Source organism: Phaethon aethereus, assembly GCF_964289735.1.
Source record: "Phaethon aethereus genome assembly, chromosome: 3".
In the NCBI taxonomy this organism is placed as follows: Eukaryota; Metazoa; Chordata; class Aves; order Phaethontiformes; family Phaethontidae; genus Phaethon; species Phaethon aethereus.
The window spans coordinates 115,104,853-115,123,405 of NC_138576.1; the positions used below are offsets into that span (position 1 = coordinate 115,104,853).

Below are 18,553 nucleotides of genomic sequence, written 5' to 3' on the forward strand. Positions count from 1 at the left end.
GCCCTCCAGCAGACAGACCACCTTGCTGCATTGGCACCAGATGCCTGAAAATCCCAGATTGTGCTGGATAGCCTACGCTTGTGCAAGGCTTCCCTCTCGCTCTCCCAGGGATAAAATATTCTGGACAAGAAGTCCAGTACTGCTTGACGCCAGCCTGCCCCACTGCCTCAGGGGCAGCCCCGCCATGAGGCCCGCGCAGTTACAGACCCAGAGGCGGGGGGGCACACGTTTGCCAGGCGTGCGGTTGGGGCCCAGGGGTAGGCCACAGGAGGAGGGAGTTGCAGGCCCAGCAGCCGGCGCAGGCCGCTGCTCTACCTCAGCTAACCCAGGCTTGGCGGAGAGGCTTGCGTGGAGGGAGCGCCTTTCCGCCTCACCACCACAACTATCAGCGATCGAACAGCCTCAGTCCGCCTCCCCCCTACCCGCTGCGGAGGTGCGCCACTGAGGCGGCCACAGCCACCGCCTCCGTCCGCCCGCCCGCTCCCTGCCCCAGCCCCCTCACGAACAGCAGCCCCGAAGAGCGAAACACAGGGCGACCATTACCTCCGCGCCGCGCTTCCCGCCACCGCCACGGCCACCTGTGCGCAGGCGCGCTCCAGCTGCCGCTAACGCGCTCACTGCGCGCGCCCCGCGGCCTGCCGGGATTTGTCGTTCTCCGCCACCGGCAGCCCTAGCCCCTCCCCCGCGCTGGGGCGCTGGAGCCCCCGAGAGCGGTGGTGACGGACGCGTGCCTTCTCTCCTTCGCTTTTTTTGAGCGCTCTTTGAAATCCCCTAAAGGGAAAAACCCAAATCTTTAAAAGCAAAAAAAGAGGGAAAAAACACCGAAATCATTACACCACCATCTTGGATGAAGGCAAGCGATACTCTGCCCTCACTGAAGATGGCCGCCGCCCCGAGGGGGCGGGCGCCGCGGCCTCCGTCGTGAGCCGGGACCGCGCGGGGGCCGCCGGGACGACAGGGGCGTGTCGCTGGCGGCGTGAGGCGGTGGCGGCTCCGCCCCGGGCTATATGAGGCGGCGGCGGCGGCGGCGGGGAGGGCGGTGAGCGGCGGGTCGTGCCTGAGCGACATGGCTTTGCTCCGCGAGGACGCGCAGAGCAAGGTGGGGGCGGCGGCTCGGGTGCGGCTGAGGCGGGCTGTGGGGGTGCGGCTGTGCCCCTGAGGGCCGCGCTCAGCCCCGGGCTGGCCCCGCCGGGGGTGAGGGGGTTCCCCGCCCCCGGCAGCACCAGGGCAGACAGGTTTTGATTTTTGTTCGTTTTAGCGTTTGTATTTTAATTATTGGGTTTCTTAGCCCCTGCGCCCGCGCTCCTCTGAGGGCAGGTGATCAGGATGCAGCAGCCCGGGGTGCTGCCTCTGAGGAAGAGGTGCCTAGAGAAAGGCAAACGGGGGTGGCGGTGAGGAAAAACAGAGTGTGAAGGAGGAGACGGGAAGGGCTCTGCAGCTGCCGGCTGCGAGCGGAGCCCCTCGTTTGCGGGGGGAACAGGGTGACAAGCAGGGCCTGGGAGCTGCGGGAGCTGGGCCTGCCGGGGGGATGCGGGAGCTGGACCTGCTCGTCAGGACCTGTGGCTGGGTGCTAGCGATGAAGTGCTGTAGGCGCTTCTGCTAGAGGTGTTTAAACTTGCTCTTCCTCAGTGGGTCAGCTGCCTTGTGTGTCTGTGACCAGCCTTCCTGGTCGTGTGGCCTGTGTTAATTAGGCTGTCAGCTGTCACTTCAGCTGTGATGCCTTTTTCCTTTGGTTGTCACGTTGGTAGCTGATTGGTTTTCCTTCCTCTGTAGTAGTGTTGAAGCTTTAAGTGTCAAGGAGGCTTATGTCTTGTCTCTGAGGGATGCATGGGGTGTTACCCAATGTTAAGACTCTTCTCAGAGGAAATACAAGTTAAATGCCAGAACAGGAACTTTGTGAATTAATGTATGTGTATGTAGAGACTGCTTGGAATGATTTGTCATACTGGACAAGCTGCCTGGCTTAATCTGCTTAGTTTATCTCATTTAATAACTACTCCTAACACACCTTGAACAGAAGGTAAGACAGCCCTCTAACAGGGTGAGCTGCCTATTTGATTTTTGCCCTGTTGCATCTGAATATAGTTTTGCATTGTGACCAAGCTTAACTTGCTTGCAGGAAAATTACTTGTGTTTTAAGCTGTTAAGGGTGCTTAAGTCTTTTTGGTCTGTGTTTCCTCCAGCCTTTTGGAAGATGTGTATTTGTAGACTTCAGGGCTAGAGATACACCTGCCTTGAATAACCTTTTTTAGATAACTTCCTTTCATCTGCTTCTCTTGCATATGAATCTTTTAGAACAATCTTGATCCATTAGAACTGGCAAAAGTTTGTTGAACAGGTGTTTTCTAGTTATTTGCTTTGAGTTGTGAACTAGCTGGTGCTTTAACGTTTTTCTGCTTCATGTGCAACTGTTAATATCAAAGTATCTGCCATTTCAGAATACTGAGTGAAAGTCTTCATAGGCTTGCAGGACCTGCAGATGTGGGGCTGGATGGAGAAAGGTCAAATATCAGTTGTCTTGCAGCAGTTGGTTACTTAGAGTGGTTATGTGCCCTTTCTAACTTGGCAGACAGGAATATTGGGGGGAGGGGGCTGGAGTAGCTTTAAAGTCTGATGTTAAATGGCCAAAGATTAACTTGCCTGTTTCAGGTGGTAGGGCTCTCTTGGGATTCCAGCAGCAGGGGGGAGGATAGAAATACTCCTATCTTGTCTGTTCCTGTTTAGGTAAGGAAATAGCAACATGGAACTGGTGTGTGGCCAGTAGATAAAGCCTATGCCTATAAAGGAAGCTTCATTAAGTATTAGCCTTGAATAGGAATCATTGGTAAATATAAACTAAAGACTGACCCTGAGGTGGTGAAGCAGGAGAGGATCAGGATATGTAGGAAGAGGAAGGGAGGGTAGGGTAAGGGTGATTGGAAGTGCAGTGGGAAGGATGGTGTAATCTGTCATGGGGAGGAAAAGGCACTTCAGAAAGTGAAATGAGTAGTGGGACTGCCAAGCTAAGCTTGTGCAAATACCCATGTATTTCTTAATGTCAGTGGCTTGGTAGTATTTTAAAGGTTCCTGTCTCCAGTTACACTGTTCTAGATCAAAATACTGAGAGCGAGTATTGTAGCCCCCCTCTCTCAGAACAGTCAGTGGAAGACAAAACAGTATATCATAGCCTGGGACTTGCTGTTAGTAACTCCTGCACAGTGGTTCTGGGTGCTAGACAACATCTGCTACATGTTCTGGAAAGAATGAGGGCCTACTAGATCTTGCTTATGCTTAGTAAGAAAACTGCTTCTGCATGCTGCTGGGCCCAAGAGTTGAGCAGGGAGATGAACTGCTAGCAAGGTGAAAGCTACTAATAAGGATAATGTACTGTCAAGGACATATAGCCTCCATGAAGCTGGCCCAGCAGTTTGGGCTAATCACATGATTTCATATCCATGGGAGGTGAAGAGCACATGGTGAGGCTGTGTTGCTGAGAGTCCTTACCACCAGCTCTGGTCTTGCTGCAGGAGGCCAGCAAAACATTCTTGTGGATGCTAACTGTGACTTAGAGGTTTACTTCAGTTGCACAGTTTCCATTTTAGCTGGGCATTCTTCATGTTACAGATGGCATATGGGCTAAAAGTACTTAGCCATAGGCTGTGCTCTGCAGGCAGACTGTTGCAGCAGGGTGGATTTGGCCTGCGCTGCCAAAGCTGTTGGTTGACCCCTCGAGCTGAGGAAGCAGTGGGTAGGGTGGAGGTGTTCTGTATGCTGCTAGGTAGAGCAAGGTGAGATAGAGCGGCTTTTGCTCAGAATATGGGGATCCTTGAATGTTGATAGTGTCCTTCCCACAGTGCTCTCCCTCTGTAAGTGTGTGACCACTTGGTTTCTGCAGAGAGTGATGCAGAGATCCCTCTGACAGGAGAGCTAAGTGATCAGGCCAGCTTATGGCACAGCCAGTGGTGACAGGTGCTCTGGCTATAGAGGCTGCCTTCTGCTTACTTGGCAAGCACTGCACTTGGTGAGGAATGCCATTTCAATGAGACTAAATTGAGCTCTGTTAGTCGCTCTTCATCTTTGTTTTAAGCAAAAATAATTAAACCATTGCATCAGTGGAGTTCTATAGTCCAAAGTAACAAATTTGGGAAAGCATTTTCTATAGCATAAGTAGCAATGTGAAGACTGCATGCAAGAAGACTAGTTCAATTTTCCTGGTTATCTGTAACTTGGACTACTTCAGGACTGTTTCAGCTGAATGTCAGAGAGCTAACAGCAAGTCTGTCATGAAAGCTGCAAAATCAAAGCTGCTCATCTACTGTATTGGCTCTTTAATGCTGCATTTATGTGGTGTACTTTCATAGATTTTTAGTATATTGATTAAAGGGAAACTTAAGCTTCTTGTGCTGAATATGACTGAAATGTAGCTCCAGCAACTAATGCCACTAATATCTGCTGACCAGATATTCTGAAAGCCTACTGGTTAACTCCTGGGTGTCAAAACAAGGCCTTCTGGAACTGAGGGCTCTGTATAAACTACCAGAAAACATCATGATATTTAATGCTCTCTGGAGAGCACTTAAACTGGTTTAATTGGAAAGACTGCTCTGTAAAAAGTAATGGATGCTGGGCAGTGGCAGATGTAATTACTACTGAAGTCTTGTTTGTGGCTGTTGCTTGAATGACAGTAAGGAGGTGATCGGTAAGAGAGGTTTTTTTATAAGATAACTGGCAATAAGCAGAAAGCTGTGGCATGTAAACCATTGTGGAAGGGCCTCTTGCTCCTTCTGGGTGCCTGGCTATGTAGAAAACGCTTGGATTAATCTGACTTTGAGAACAAATAGAGATTCTTATTTTGCTAGCAATTGGACAGTTGCTTGCGCTGGCAGATTCTTTTGTTAGAATGCAGAAGTAACATTGAGTCATCTAGAACTGATGCTAAAACTGCAAAGGACATAATTTTAAAAGCAGCGGTTCAGGCTACTCAACAGAACTAAGCAGCCTCAGTGGCTGGGAGTATTTCTTTCCACTGGAATACTGCAAGCATAAAGATGTGTTTGCATTGGGTGAGGCCCAGTCAGAGACTTAGGTCTATCAAGTTGAAGCCTGGATAGCTGATAGTCATCACTGGATTGTATTTAAATGATTTAACTCTTTTGTGTGGTAGTATTTGGTTTTTTTAACATCTCTAAGCAATAGAGAAAAGCAAGTGCTGTAAAACTCTACCTGGATTGGTCAGAGTAATGCTGTCTGTCTTCTTGAGCTTCCAGATCAGGTGATTGTCATACTGTCCTAATTGGTACCATAATAGCTATTTTTAGTCTTCTGGTCCTAAAGCTAGAAACATCAATCAATATGATGACTGACTGTTATTCTGGAGGGTTCTACTTGATGTCTTTTTCTAGTTTCCAGGTCAGACAGTTGTGGTGGACAGTATCTTTACTGAGTTGGACCCCAGGGATCCCAATACAAGTTGCTAAAGAGGCATGAGCCTAGAAGTGGAAGGCATCAGAGCAGCTGTAACAGTTGCTGTAGTCATTGTGAACCAGAAGCTTATAAGCTGCTTCTGAAAAAGGGAAATGAGAGATGAAAGTGGGGGCACTGCTGGGTTTGGGTGTTTGTTTGCAGCCCAACCCAGCTGTTTCTCTACTGTGCTGCTCCAGGAGTCGTGTCCTCTGTACCTCTTCGGGCATGTGCTACAAGTAAGGAATAGTCTCTTAGCAGCTGCTGAGGTTGGATTATGTCCCCCCTGAGGATGTGGGGTGATGGACTAGTTTCTGGTAACTGGAATGAGGAAGCTTCAGTTCTTTTGCCCACTACCTGGAGCTCAGGGAAGAAGCAGTTATGTCCTAGCAGAGAAATGCCTCCAGGCATGGCAGGCCAGAGAGCTAAGACAGTTTCCTACAAAGGTCTTGGTTGGGTGCCTGCTGTGATAAAGGAACAAGCCTGGGGCCTGGAGAGGAAAGTTTAATTTCTGTCCTCCACCCAGCCTTCATGTGGCCATAAGCAAGTTGGTCCTCATTCCTGCTGCTTGGATGGGTGTAGGAGGGTGGAATGAAAGGTCCTGAATGATGAGCTGCTAATGCTGCAGGAGCAGGTGCTTGTGTTGATTAAAGGTTTGTGTGGACCATCTGCTCTAGGTGCACTGGGTTGGACCATCTGCTCTAGGTGCACTGGGTTAGTGCCTTATAGAGCTGTGGTAACAAGGGGGGTGCTTCTTGCCTCCAGTTCATTGGAGAAATGCTGCCCCAGCACTTTCTGTAGGGAAACAAAGCACTTGGTCTTCCTGAAGTCAGGCAGTGTGAATGCTCTCTTTGTAGTCTGAGCCTTGCTGCTGTGATTGTGCAATTCTAAAGGTCTCTGGCCTGGAGTTAGGAGCCCACGGTGACCTTCATGTGACTAGGGCAGACCAGTGGTTTTATAATCCTCTGTTTCATATGGTTCCAGGTCTTTCACTCAAAGACTAGACTCCTGAAAGGTAGTTGTGATAATCCTGTGCTGTCTTCAAAGAGGGATATGCTTGATGTTTGAGCCTGCAGCAGCCTTTAAGTATAGGTTTGGTCATGTACACTTACAGCAACTGTTTAGGGTAGGAGAGGTAAAAGATTTCGTTAGCAAGTGGCTTCAGGTAGTCCTGAGGGGCAGAATCCCACCACTGTATGGAGGGGTGTTCTTGACTCTTGTCCTGTTTCTGGGCTGGTCTCACACTTTGGGCCATATGTATAGTACATACTGCTCTGGAGCACACAGCTGAGTACTGCTGCTGACTCCCAGTTGCTTCTGTGTAAATAAGGCCCTGCTGGGGCAATAAGCTCTCCCACAGTAGCATTCCTGGGGATTGTTGAAGCTGTAGGTTACATGTTGTTGCCCCATTGCTGCTGTGGTTTATGGTGCTAGTGCAGGGGAGAAGCGCCCGTGACATGTGAACTGCGTTAATCTGACAAAGCAGTACATCTTGTGTCCATACCTGCCTATGTCTTGTGTGGGTGACTACTAGACATGGAGGGGTGTGTAGATAGCATCTAAGCATGGGTTATTTTCTCTGCAGCACTTAATAAGAAAGTTCACAAATTCAGGACTGGCTGATTTGTGTAGTCCTTTCCTTAGTTTAGCTGAGAGGAAGCAATTTCCTTTGAGTTATCATACTTTCCAGACTCAGCAGTTCATATTGTTAGCACTGCTGATCCTGTTAGGACAGTAAAGATAAGTAAGCAGGATGCAAAACACTGGGGTCTGCATCTCACTGCTTTGGCTGCTGGTGTTATCTGGCTGGGAAACACTGACCAACTTGCCTTTCATTCAGTTGGCAGCAGACAGCAAGCTGTGCTCGCAGTGAAACTAATGTCTGAATGGTGGCCTTCTACCTACCCTTCCTCTAGCACTTGAATGCAGCAGCTTCTGCCTAAACCAGTGTCAGTGACCTCTGAACCATGAACCTTTGTGCTGTTCGGTCTGTGCCTTCCTAGCAAGTACCATTATCACATGCCTGTAGGGGAATATAATAATGTATCCCATGGGGTGACTGGAAAGAAGTGACGGTACTGCTGGAGTTGCACCACATCCATTCGAATGTGATCAGTGCTGGGACTGCTAGGAACTGTGTTCCAGGGAATGCACTGTAAGGTCAACAGAGCTTGCTTGCTGCCAAGGAAATAGCCAGGATAGGATTAAAGCCTTCTGTCCTATAAGTCAGAATGAGAAGCTCAATGTGCTACATACAAGATCTTTCTATAGTCATAAGGCTTAAAAAGGTGTCTCTCTTGCCTACCTCCTTTTAACTCTAGCTAACAGCTAGTATGCAGCAGATTAAAGTCTTTTAGTGTGGCTGGAAGGGTGAGGGTAAAATGATTGGGGTGTCCCTCACTTATGCATGACAGCCTGATCATAGATGATAGCAGTACCATCAGTGGTAGTGGGAGTCTAGGCAAGGGAAGGCTGGATAGAGGCAAATGCATGCTAGCCTGACAGCTATGTCCTCTGCAGGCAGCCAGAGAGACTTGTCATCTACCAGATCTGGACTGCAGTACACAGATGGCCAGACTAGGGGGAGGGAGTTTCCAAAGCTTTTGGAAGCAAAGCTTCACCTTATAAAGGGCAACCTCTCAAAAGCTTCTGTAAAGCTGCGTAAGAACTGATGGCGGCATTCAGGCTATCTGTGATATGACAGGATTGCTCAGATGCTGTCACTGTTCGCTTGTGGGCCTTGGTGTTGAAACTTGTTGTGCTTAGCAGGTGGTAGGGGCAAGCTCCTGGCTGGTGGGGTCTGCACACTAGCATGCTGCAGGGTAGTGAAACAGTATCAGTTGTGGCCCAGTTCTCTAGCTTGCTTTCCTGGGAAGGCATTCAGAATTATCTCTAAAGGATAACCTTGGGATTCAGCCTGGCTCTGACGGTTACTCTTCAGCAAACTTTCTGTGTTGTGACTTTGACCTTTGGTAGTTTCTCCCTTATGCAGAAAATAAGAATGATTTGTTAGGCTGCAGTGCTGAAGGGAGGGCCTCTTACAAGACAGGTTTCATAGCACAGGAACAACCATAATGTGATAGACTAAGGTTTCTGTGTGCTTCTGGAATACAGGTGACTGAAGCTGGTGATCACTAGTGTGTAAAACCTTGTAAAAGTCTTATTCCTTGGTATCTGAATACATGATTCTACTTGATGTAAGAACTGGATGTATGTGTTAATCTTGGTAATCTATGCTAGATAGGCCTAAAGTTTTTTGCTTGCCTCTGAGGTCATGTAGGGAATTGAAGCAGTGAAGTATGACTTGACAAGGAAGTCCAAATTGTAAATGAGAGGGAGAAATGGGCTGGCTGCTATGCTGAATCTTACTGTTCATGAGTGCAGCCTGGCTGCTTCCCAGAACACAGTAGCATGCTGAGCATCAAGGCTTTGTCTGCTGAGTCAGCAAGCACTGTCCTTGTAAGGAATTTCAAGGAATTTCTGAGAGCATCTTCAACTGAGGAGGCTATTCCCCAGCTCTAAAAAAGTTTAAGAATGGTTGAAATTGTATTCTGGGTGTAGGCTGCTGGAATGAAGAAGTAAGTCTCCAAAGGAGGATGCTGGTTCTGTTTAAGGCCTGTTTGAAGCACTGTGAAGGCAAGTCTGGTCTTTATTGAACCTGGTATGCTCTGATGTCTCCTGTAAAGGGTTTCTCACAGGGCATGCTCAGAAACGTCTTCTGAACTGCTCTGAGTGGAAACAAATAGCATTAAAATGTTGCCGGACACAAACCTCTGTCTAGAAAGGATGAGACAAGACCTGAATTTAGGAGAGGAAGACACTTGCAGTTACAAGCAGTAAATAGCTTTTTGTAAAGCAAAGTTCAGATATCTTTGAGGCTAGTTCTTGTAGCAGCTTATTGGGGCTTGCTTTAATAGCAAATGTGCATTCTAGCAGCAATGAATAACATGATGCCAGGTATACTGAAAATAAGATTAAATAGATGAAGTGATAGTGTCACAGTGCTCTTGGGTTTTGGTCCTGCTTCTGGCAAACAGTTGGTGCTTAAACTTTATGGGAGCCTAAAGAAGTTTTGTGCCCCACTTTTCCCCAAGATCAGAGGAAATATAGCCTCTGCAGCTGTCAAAACAGCTCCTGAGACATGTGCAGTAGTTTTCGGAGATCAGAATGGCAGTAGTGATCAATCTGAGCCTGGTGAGGAAGCATCAGGCTCTTGCCTATGGCTTGCTATTTGTAATGAAAGCACTTAATTCTTCTTGCCTTAGATGAAAGCAGCTCTCTGATTTAAGGGTGAAGAAACAGATCACAAGGCTAGGCTCTTAGGAGATGTATGTCACATTGTGGAGGCACAGGATAATGGAGAGAACTGTTAGGGTTGGTACTATCTTATAAATGCCATTTATAGGCTTTGGCTTGATAAGATCTGTGTAAACAAGCTGAGGAAGTACTGGAAGTAGGATGCTTCTTTTGAGAAGACTTCCCAAATATCTCTAGTGGGAATGCTAATGATTGGTTCTTCAGACTTTAAGCTAACAAGCCTTTTTTCCTATGCTTGGAAAGGAAGCCTTGTCAGTGATATGCAGATAGTGTCAAGACTGTCATGTTTGTCCATACATGCTGTTCCTGGAGGCAGCTGTTTTGTGCAATGTGGTTCTTGCTGACAGTTGACGAGTCTAGCTTCACTAAACCTCCTTGATGCTTGACCAAGGCTTATACTGTGAATTCTGTTGCAGCTGAGGTCTGTATCTGTAGACCTGAATGTTGATCCTTCTCTCCAAATTGATATACCTGATGCCCTAAGTGAAAAGGACAGAGTGAAGTTCACTGTGCACACTAAGGTAAGATCATGGAGTAGAAAGTGGTCTTCATAAACATTATGCAAGTAATCTGTGTATTTGTAATACACATACCTGTAAAGAAGGGCTTGGCAATGAAGGAAATCTAATCAGATGGAGCTTTTCCACTTAAAGGCCTGAGCATATATATATGCAGAAACTTAAGACTTGAACATTCTCTAAATAGAGACAAGGTAGCTGATACACTAGATTGACTTTGCTGAAGAATCCTAGTTTGACTCCAGAAGGCTGGGGGGTAGAGATGGGGAAACAAGCTACTGTGAAACTTCACAAAATAAACTGCATTAATGCTGTTCCACAACAGTGCCTTTTCTTTAAATAGCTTCCTTAGTAGTAAGGTTCTTGAACTAGTGCCAGCTCAGCTAAAAGGGAGCAGGCAAGGCTCTTACTAGGCAAAATAGCTTCCTTTGGAAATGGACAGAACTGTTTCTAAAAGCACTAATTTACAAAACAGTAGGGCTTCTATATCTTCTCTTCCAGACTACACTGCCAGCTTTTCAAAGCCCTGAGTTTTCAGTTACAAGGCAGCATGAAGACTTTGTGTGGCTGCATGATACACTCACTGAAACTGAAGACTATGCAGGACTCATTGTAAGTACTTCCTAAAAAATGTATTTCTAAACAAAGACGATGGCAATTTAAAGTGCCTACTAGTAAGGACATGAAGTCTATGTTACCAATGTTACTAGGGTTTCATGACTTGGATATTCCCTATGCTTCCTTTTGCCTTAATTCCCAAAAAACTTGAGTGGTACAGCTCTATGTTAACGTTCTATATAGCTTGGAGCAGCAAAAAAAGCTTGATGCTCTGAGTTCCTGACCCTATGGTGGTATTAATATCTGCCTGAAGATGTCAGTGAAATACTCTATTAAATACCATCTTTCTTTCCTATCATGATTCTTTAGGAGGCCCTGTGGGCCATAGAAGATGGCTGGCTACAGGGTGGATTATAGAGGCTGTTCTTTTTCAGTTGGTTTCCTCCTGGGATAAGGGTAGCACAGAGCTGGGAAGGGTGAACAGGCCTAGATATCAACACGCCTCTAGAATTCCTGGATGCAGAGCCTTGCTGGCTTGCCATTACCAGGCAAAATGGCCTCCTTCCAGAGAAGGCTAGAATTAATTTTGGAAAACTTTATTTGCTAGCATCTATCACTAACCAATTCCTTGTCTAGATACCTCCAGCACCTTCAAAGCCTGACTTTGATGGTCCCAGAGAGAAGATGCAGAAGCTAGGAGAAGGAGAAGTGTCTATGACAAAAGAAGAGTTTGCAAAAATGAAGCAAGAGCTAGAAGCGTAAGTAGAATGAGTCTACTGCCAAAAGCTGTACTTGGAGAAGCTTCCTGGGAGAGGAAGTTATTTGGTGGAAACTGATCTTGAGTGTGACTTTTGAAGGGTGCCTGCTGCTGCATAATCTTTAAAATCTTGGAGCTGGGGTGTTGCCAAAAGTTTCTTTCAAACTGGAAAACTTCATAGCTAAAGAGATTGAAAATCGCTTCTCTATCACTAGCTAGCTATTTCAGAAGCATGCTGTTCTATATTTTCATTGGATAAACTTAAAGCAATTCTTTGAGTCTTGAAGAAGGCAGTACAAGAGGATCTCTGTCTCTTTCTTTCCTTTCAGTGAATACCTTGCTGTCTTCAAGAAGACTGTATCATCACATGAAATCTTCCTTCAGCGGATTTCTTCTCATCCTGTACTCAGCAAAGACCGCAATTTTCATGTTTTCCTGGAGTATGATCAGGATGTAAGACACTTTTTTTCTCCTTTCTAAGTGAGGCAAGATGTTAGGAGTGCTGTCCCTCTTTCTGAGCACAGTCAGAATGTTATGTAAATCCATATGCAGCATCAACAAGCAGATATTGTCAGTACTTCTGTGAGATGATTAAAGGATGACCTTTTGCTGCTATAACCCTCTGTTTCTCAATCCTAGTCAAGTTGGTTAGGAAGCCAACTTCATCCCTATCTTGGGAACAAGTATGGTGTAGGTGTGTCTGTGCTTGTGTGTTCCATGGTCCTAAAATGGAAGAATGAAGGTGTATTAAAGTTAGTACTGCATCTGTTTTGTCCCACCTAATTATGAGATAGATGCTGATCAAGATATGTAAGGAGAAACTGAGCCTTTTCTGGGAGTGGGGACAGTATGTGGCATAGAATAGCTGAACAACTTCTAGTCAAGCCATTTTGTTATATGAGCCATATTTATAAAGCTTATACGGGTATTATGGTGAGCTTGGAAATCAGCCTGCTCTGTCATATGCTAGATATAAATGACATTACTACACTGCAAGTGTCAAAATAGTCACTTTTTCCCCACCTTGGGATAACTTTAAAGCTGTCTTGGCCCCTTTGTTGCAGCTGAGTGTTCGGAGGAAAAACACGAAAGAGATGTTTGGTGGCTTTTTAAAAAGTGTGGTAAAGAGTGCTGATGAAGTCCTCTTCTCTGGAGTCAAGGTAAGGTAGTTGGTTTACCTCTTACTTACCCTAATCTTGATTGTTTCTTGATTCCTGCTCTGGAGAAGTTAGTTATGTCTGCTTCAGGCATAATGTGCATGAGGCTCAGTAACTAATGCTAGCCTTCCTGTTACTGCTGTCCCAAGTTGGGTGAAGTAGCCTATATTAATTTTGACTTCTGTAGAAATAAGTCATTGAAGCCATAGGCTGTTAAAAATGTAAGTTTATTTCAAGTTTCTGGTGGATGCACAAGAGTTGCCTTACCACAAGATACTAGTGGGGAGGAAGGAATTATACCTCAGCAAATGTGCTTGTGGCTTTTGACTGTTTTGGAGCTCTGAACAAACATGATTTATGGGTTTCTGCTTGTACTAGATGAGACCAAATACCAAAGACTCCTGTAACTGGTCCAGCTTCAGCTTTTCTATCACACTGCTGTGGTAGCTCTTTCTCATAGACTTGCTGTCCTAAACAGTGTCATGAAACATTACAACACTTCAAATGTTTGGTGTGGATGTGAAGCAAGCTTATAAACGCCTTACTTTGGTGCAGCAGGTCTGGGAAATAAAATTCCAGCAGTTGGTAGCCCTAAGGACTGTCTGATACCAACTTACTGGTTGTTCCAGACAACCTGCAGCATTGAATAATTGAGTGTCGAGTCCATCTTCACTGTACTGTGAAAAAGAAACTTGCCAAACGGCTTGGTTTGTCAAACCCTTGGCTCAGGATCTTGTCTTGAACTCTGCTCTTCAGTGGAGATTGATGGGCATAATGCTCAGGTGGCTATGGTTATTTCTTTGGCCCTTCCCAAAATAGGGAAGAGCTTGTATTCTGCAGTACTGTAACTGACTTAATAGATCATACTCTTTTTCAGGAAGTAGAAGACTTTTTTGAGCAAGAGAAGACTTTTCTTGTAAACTACTACAACAGAATCAAGGATGCATGTGCAAAAGCAGATAAGATGACAAGATCTCATAAAAGTGAATCTTTTCAAAGACCTTTCTAAAGACCTTGTACTCTTGCTGATTTCAGCCTGAAAACTTTGTCTTGCTCTTGCAGATGTTGCAGATGACTATATTTATACTTCAGCTTGCTTGAACAGCCTGGCATTAGAAGAACCTACAGTTATCAAAAAGTAAGCAATTCTAACTGTTCATAAACATATCCTGAGTCTGGGAATATCAAGTTCCTTCTGTAAAATCCAGGGGATTGAGTCATAGCTGGTTTGAGTTTCTTGATTTGCGAGGAAGTGGCATTGAAACTTTCTTTCCTCTGACACTACTGATGTGGCAGCCCTAAAACTATCGATTGCTTCTAACTCTTAACTAGCTGATCGTTTGTCACTTGTGCCCTAAAGCTGAATTGTGCTGGTCATCAAAGCTCCTTCTAAAGAGAAGTCTCTGATTTTTTTTTTTTTCAGGTCATAAACTCCTAGAGAATATGGGAGAAAGGGGTTATGCATCTGTTCTAATAGGCTGTTAAATACAACCACAGCTTACATTAGGCCTGTACTATCTTCTGGACCTTTGAAGTTTCAGAATAGTAGGGGTTTTTTAAGCTATGGAAACTTAGTCACCTTTTTCTGAGGTGAATTCTTCCACCTCTCTAAACTTTGCTATCAATTTACCATGACCTTGTTAAAAAAGAGTATATAGCTGAATAAACAATACAGTTCATCCCTCTTGGAGGGTGGCAGTGGGGAAATTCTCCACAAGTCCTTTATGGTCTGGAGATCAGTGTTACGTTAAATAGTGTTTAGCTGCTCAACTGTACTAGTCTGTTAGGCTGGAATCCAGCACCTCTTGCACTGACCTTTTGTCCAGGTCTTTGCCTAGACCTGAGTTCTTTTCAAGCCCTTGTCTGGGTCTGTATGTAGGAGTAAACTCCAGCCTTCAGCTTTTTGGTTTCCTGCTAATTGATACTGGCATTTATCAGACTAAGAAGTATCTAAGACTTATTTATGCATTTTTTTCCCCCTAGGTACTTGCTGAAAATTGCTGAGCTCTTTGAGAAACTCAGGGTAAGTGAAGCTTGGCAGGGGGAAAATATCTGAATCTGGATGTTGCTGTTTTCTGTTACATACCAACTCTCTGATCTTTTCTGCAGAAGGTAGAGAGTAGAGTTTCATCTGATGAAGATTTAAAGCTGTCTGAACTGTTGAGGTACTACATGCTCAATATAGAAGCTGCTAAGGTGAGAATAGTTTTCTCTTTGAAGCTTAGTTTTATTATGGGCATCATGACTCCCTAAGGGTATTCTTTGCTGTAAGAAGATGGGAAGGTGGACCCTTGTTTTGTCTAAGAAACCTGGCACTCCTAAACCACGGCAGAATATAGAAACCATATATTGGCTAGCTGCAGTCCAGCCCACTTACAGAAGGGTTTAAGATCTCTGACCAGTTTTTTCTTTGGCATGTAGAGAGGAAGAACTCTTTACATTTCTGTAAGTAAGTTAGAACACTGCTGCAGACTCAAATTCAGTTTGCTCTAACCCTTCCTTTGCCTGAGTACTCATGACTTTTCAGTAAAACCAGTGATGACTAATTAAAAGTCCTTAAGTAAATCCCAACTACTAAAGTACTTTATCATGAATATGTCGTAATATGTAAAGGCTGTTGGAGTCTGGACTTCCAAGAGGGGTTTGGTAGATTGATGTGATGACAAAAGCCTTGTCAGCAACTCTTTTCTAACCAATACTTGACTTGGCAAGGGAGTAACTATGCTGAGAAATGGTATCTAGGTATAACCTGATGGGCCTTTTCATCTAGTGTCATACCTCTGTCATGTACCCTGGAACATTCACTACAGGCTCCCTCTGTGGTGCACTGCTATTTAGGTATCAAGACTATACTTCTGCTAGACTAGAAAGGAACTGGAGCTGAGACCTATACTGCTTCTTATGTCTAGGTTAGTATAGAGCTTCGGTCAAACTGTCAGATATCCAACGGATTAAATGGTAGTGTGTCCTTTACTAGAAGTAGACTGAGGGAGTTTGGAAAGTGCTATTCCTCCTTAGTGGAGAGGTGCACTTTACAGAAGGATAAAGCTACTTTAAGGGCAGAAGCAATGCCTACAGTAGCCCTTGGACTTACTTGACTAAGGCACAAGTGGCTGTCCTGAAGACTTGATACTGCACTGGTGAAAGGCTCCTGTTGCTATGCTAAGAGCACAGCAGGCTATAATAGCTTTTTGGAAGAAGCAGAATCTGCTGCTGAAAGAAGTGAAACCTCCTGCTGCTAAGGTAGCTGTAACCTCAATTTGGGAAGTAGTCCTCTTAGGGCTTTGCACTATTCCTGTCTACTTTCAGGATCTTCTGTACAGACGCACAAGGGCTCTTGTCGACTATGAAAACTCAAACAAAGCTCTAGATAAAGCCAGACTAAAGAGCAAGGATGTCAGGCTGGCTGAAGCACATCAACAGGATTGTTGTCAGAAGTTTGAAAAGATTTCGGAATCTGCAAAACAAGGTAAAAAAGGCTTTGCTGTGTTTTTGCTGAAGGGAGATCTTAATGCAGTCCAGGTCTCCATCTGACCTTCAACTGCTGAAGGCTTCTGAACACTGTCCTGAAGCAAGTAGTCTCTAAGGGTAGTATAGATGCCTGTAAAATTAATGCAACTAAATATTTTTTAAGAATGGCTGTCTGAAGTAGAGCAATGTCAGTACTAGACCAATGTTTATTACAAGCCCCTAGTGTTTACTTTCCAGACTGAACTCTTGTTCTCAGCCTATACCTGAAGGTAACTACTCAGGCTTCTGATTATCTCAATTAGAACTGTGCAAACAGGCTTTTGTGCTGTCCCAGTACAGCTGAGTGCTGGGTTTCAAACACTGGTTCTTAGTAGATGCCTTTGGACAGCAAATGAGTAGTGTGTGTACCATGGAAGCATGTTTCCTCTGTTTTATAACATTCTTGTTTTTAAGTGTTCTGTGTTCTCACAAAGCTTGTGTGGCTTGCTTCTGTTTTATTCCAGTTGTCTTCCTACAACTTTCTTAATTACTTTCTTACTTAGAATTCCTTTCTTAGGCAAGCTGTTTGTTCCTCACCAAGATGTCAGTGCTGTGATGAATGCATTTGCTGGCTAGAAACAGCAAGACTAACTCTTGAATCTTTTTGTGGTCAAATACTGTAACTAGAGCTGTACAAAACTCATGAGACATAAGGAGCATTACTGAAACTTCAGTCACACTTTGTATATCTGTCTTGTCTTTGTTCTTTCTTCCCTACAGAACTGGTAAGCTTCAAACAGAAGAGAATAGCAGCATTCCGCAAAAACCTAATTGAGATGGCAGAACTGGAAATCAAACATGCAAAGGTGTGTTCTTTTTGGAATTTAACAGGGATAGCTTGAGAGAAGTGAGTACTGTGTAACTTGGAGGATTTGCTGGGTTACCTTTTAAAATTGGGAAGTGTAAAATAGAACAGCTGTGCTCTTTAGCTGGGATCTAAAGAGGGGAAGGAAAGTGAAAAGGTGTAGATGTAGTGCATACAAAGAACAGATGCTGACAGTCTTATCTGTCCCATGCAGAAAGTCTGTTTTCAGCTTGTCACTTCTAGGACACCAGCCTATTGCACTGCAAGGGAAAAGTTGCAGATTTGCAGCTCACCTAACTTCCCATGAGGCAGCCTCATCTGTGGGGTTTGACCCTTCCTACATCTAGAGGCAGCTACTGCCTCAAGTATTCCCGAGTGCTGCAAGAAGCATATCCTGCAGCTTGTGATCTAACTGTCAACCCTTCTCAATCGGTTTGTCAGTGAAGGGGGACACTGTCTTTGTAGCAGCTCCCTGCCAGGCTTTACTGAGCAGGCTTGAAGTAGGCCGTGGAGGCCATGCCATGTACTGCCAGCTTAATCCAGGAAAGTGTGCACAGGGTACAGGGTCTGTACATTTAGCATAGAGAACAAAGCAGGAACACTCAGGAAGAGGTAACTGTGCACCCTCAGCTGCTTTTGAAGAAGGAAAGTATGATTTCCCACTACCTGTGACAAAGTTCAGGACTTTCAGGGAGTTACTTCTTCAATGCTGTGCTTGAACATGACATATAAAAGGCTTGACAGTACTGCTCAGTTTGGCCCACTAAAAACTTACTACTCTCTCTTGCCCCTCTCCTTCCCACAAACTGAGTCTTGGTTGCAGGCCTGCAGGAAGAGGCAGAGTGCAGACTCTATGATCTGGTTTTGATGCTTTACTGCTTGAATGCTTGTCTTTGCAGTATAAGCTCTTTAGCATTGTTACAGGCTACAAAATCCTGGGATGGAACTACTATTTTGGAAGCTACTTCATTGTGGAAGGCAGGATTTAAATTATCATACTCATCTGAAATGAATTCTCTTCTTTTCCAGAACAATGTCTCCCTCCTGCAAAGCTGTATTGACTTGTTCAAGAACTAAGGCGCCTTATACTGAAAATGTGAAAAAAGCATCAATTGCACTCAATGGCCAGGGGCAACTTATTGGCTTGACTTCATTAGCTTAAAACAAATATTGTTACTGAGATTCTGTTTGACTAATACTTAAATATGTTGATAGTGATACGTTGACTTTCGTGGTATGAGAGCTTAATTGTGTATAAATTGTCTGGATGTAGCTAACATCCTGTTGGCTGATAACTCAAAATGAGTCAAATGTAAGAAACCAATTTGCTGTTCACTTCATCTAGCATAAAATGTTTTTTTGAGAACTCCTCCTCTTTTGCAGGATCGTAAAGTAATCTGTCTCTTCATAGCCCTGATATATTTAAAACTTGCAAGTGAGAGTGACTTATATAAAGTGCAGTAATTTTATAAAGTAAATATCTTAACATTCC

General features: G+C 44.8%; 1 protein-coding gene across 1 annotated transcript; it reads left to right on the top strand.

Annotated features, from left to right (window-relative positions):
- Positions 1–1,066: 1,066 nt before the first annotated feature.
- Positions 1,067–18,138, top strand: SNX5 (sorting nexin 5; the record flags this gene model as incomplete). Its single annotated transcript, XM_081997394.1, has 13 exons — positions 1,067–1,099; positions 10,173–10,277; positions 10,776–10,886; positions 11,469–11,590; positions 11,919–12,042; positions 12,654–12,749; positions 13,624–13,729; positions 13,809–13,884; positions 14,730–14,769; positions 14,856–14,942; positions 16,056–16,215; positions 16,977–17,062; positions 18,091–18,138. The coding sequence occupies 13 exons, from the start codon at positions 1,067–1,069 to the stop codon at positions 18,136–18,138; spliced, it is 1,194 nt and encodes a 397-aa protein (XP_081853520.1).
- Positions 18,139–18,553: the final 415 nt, after the last annotated feature.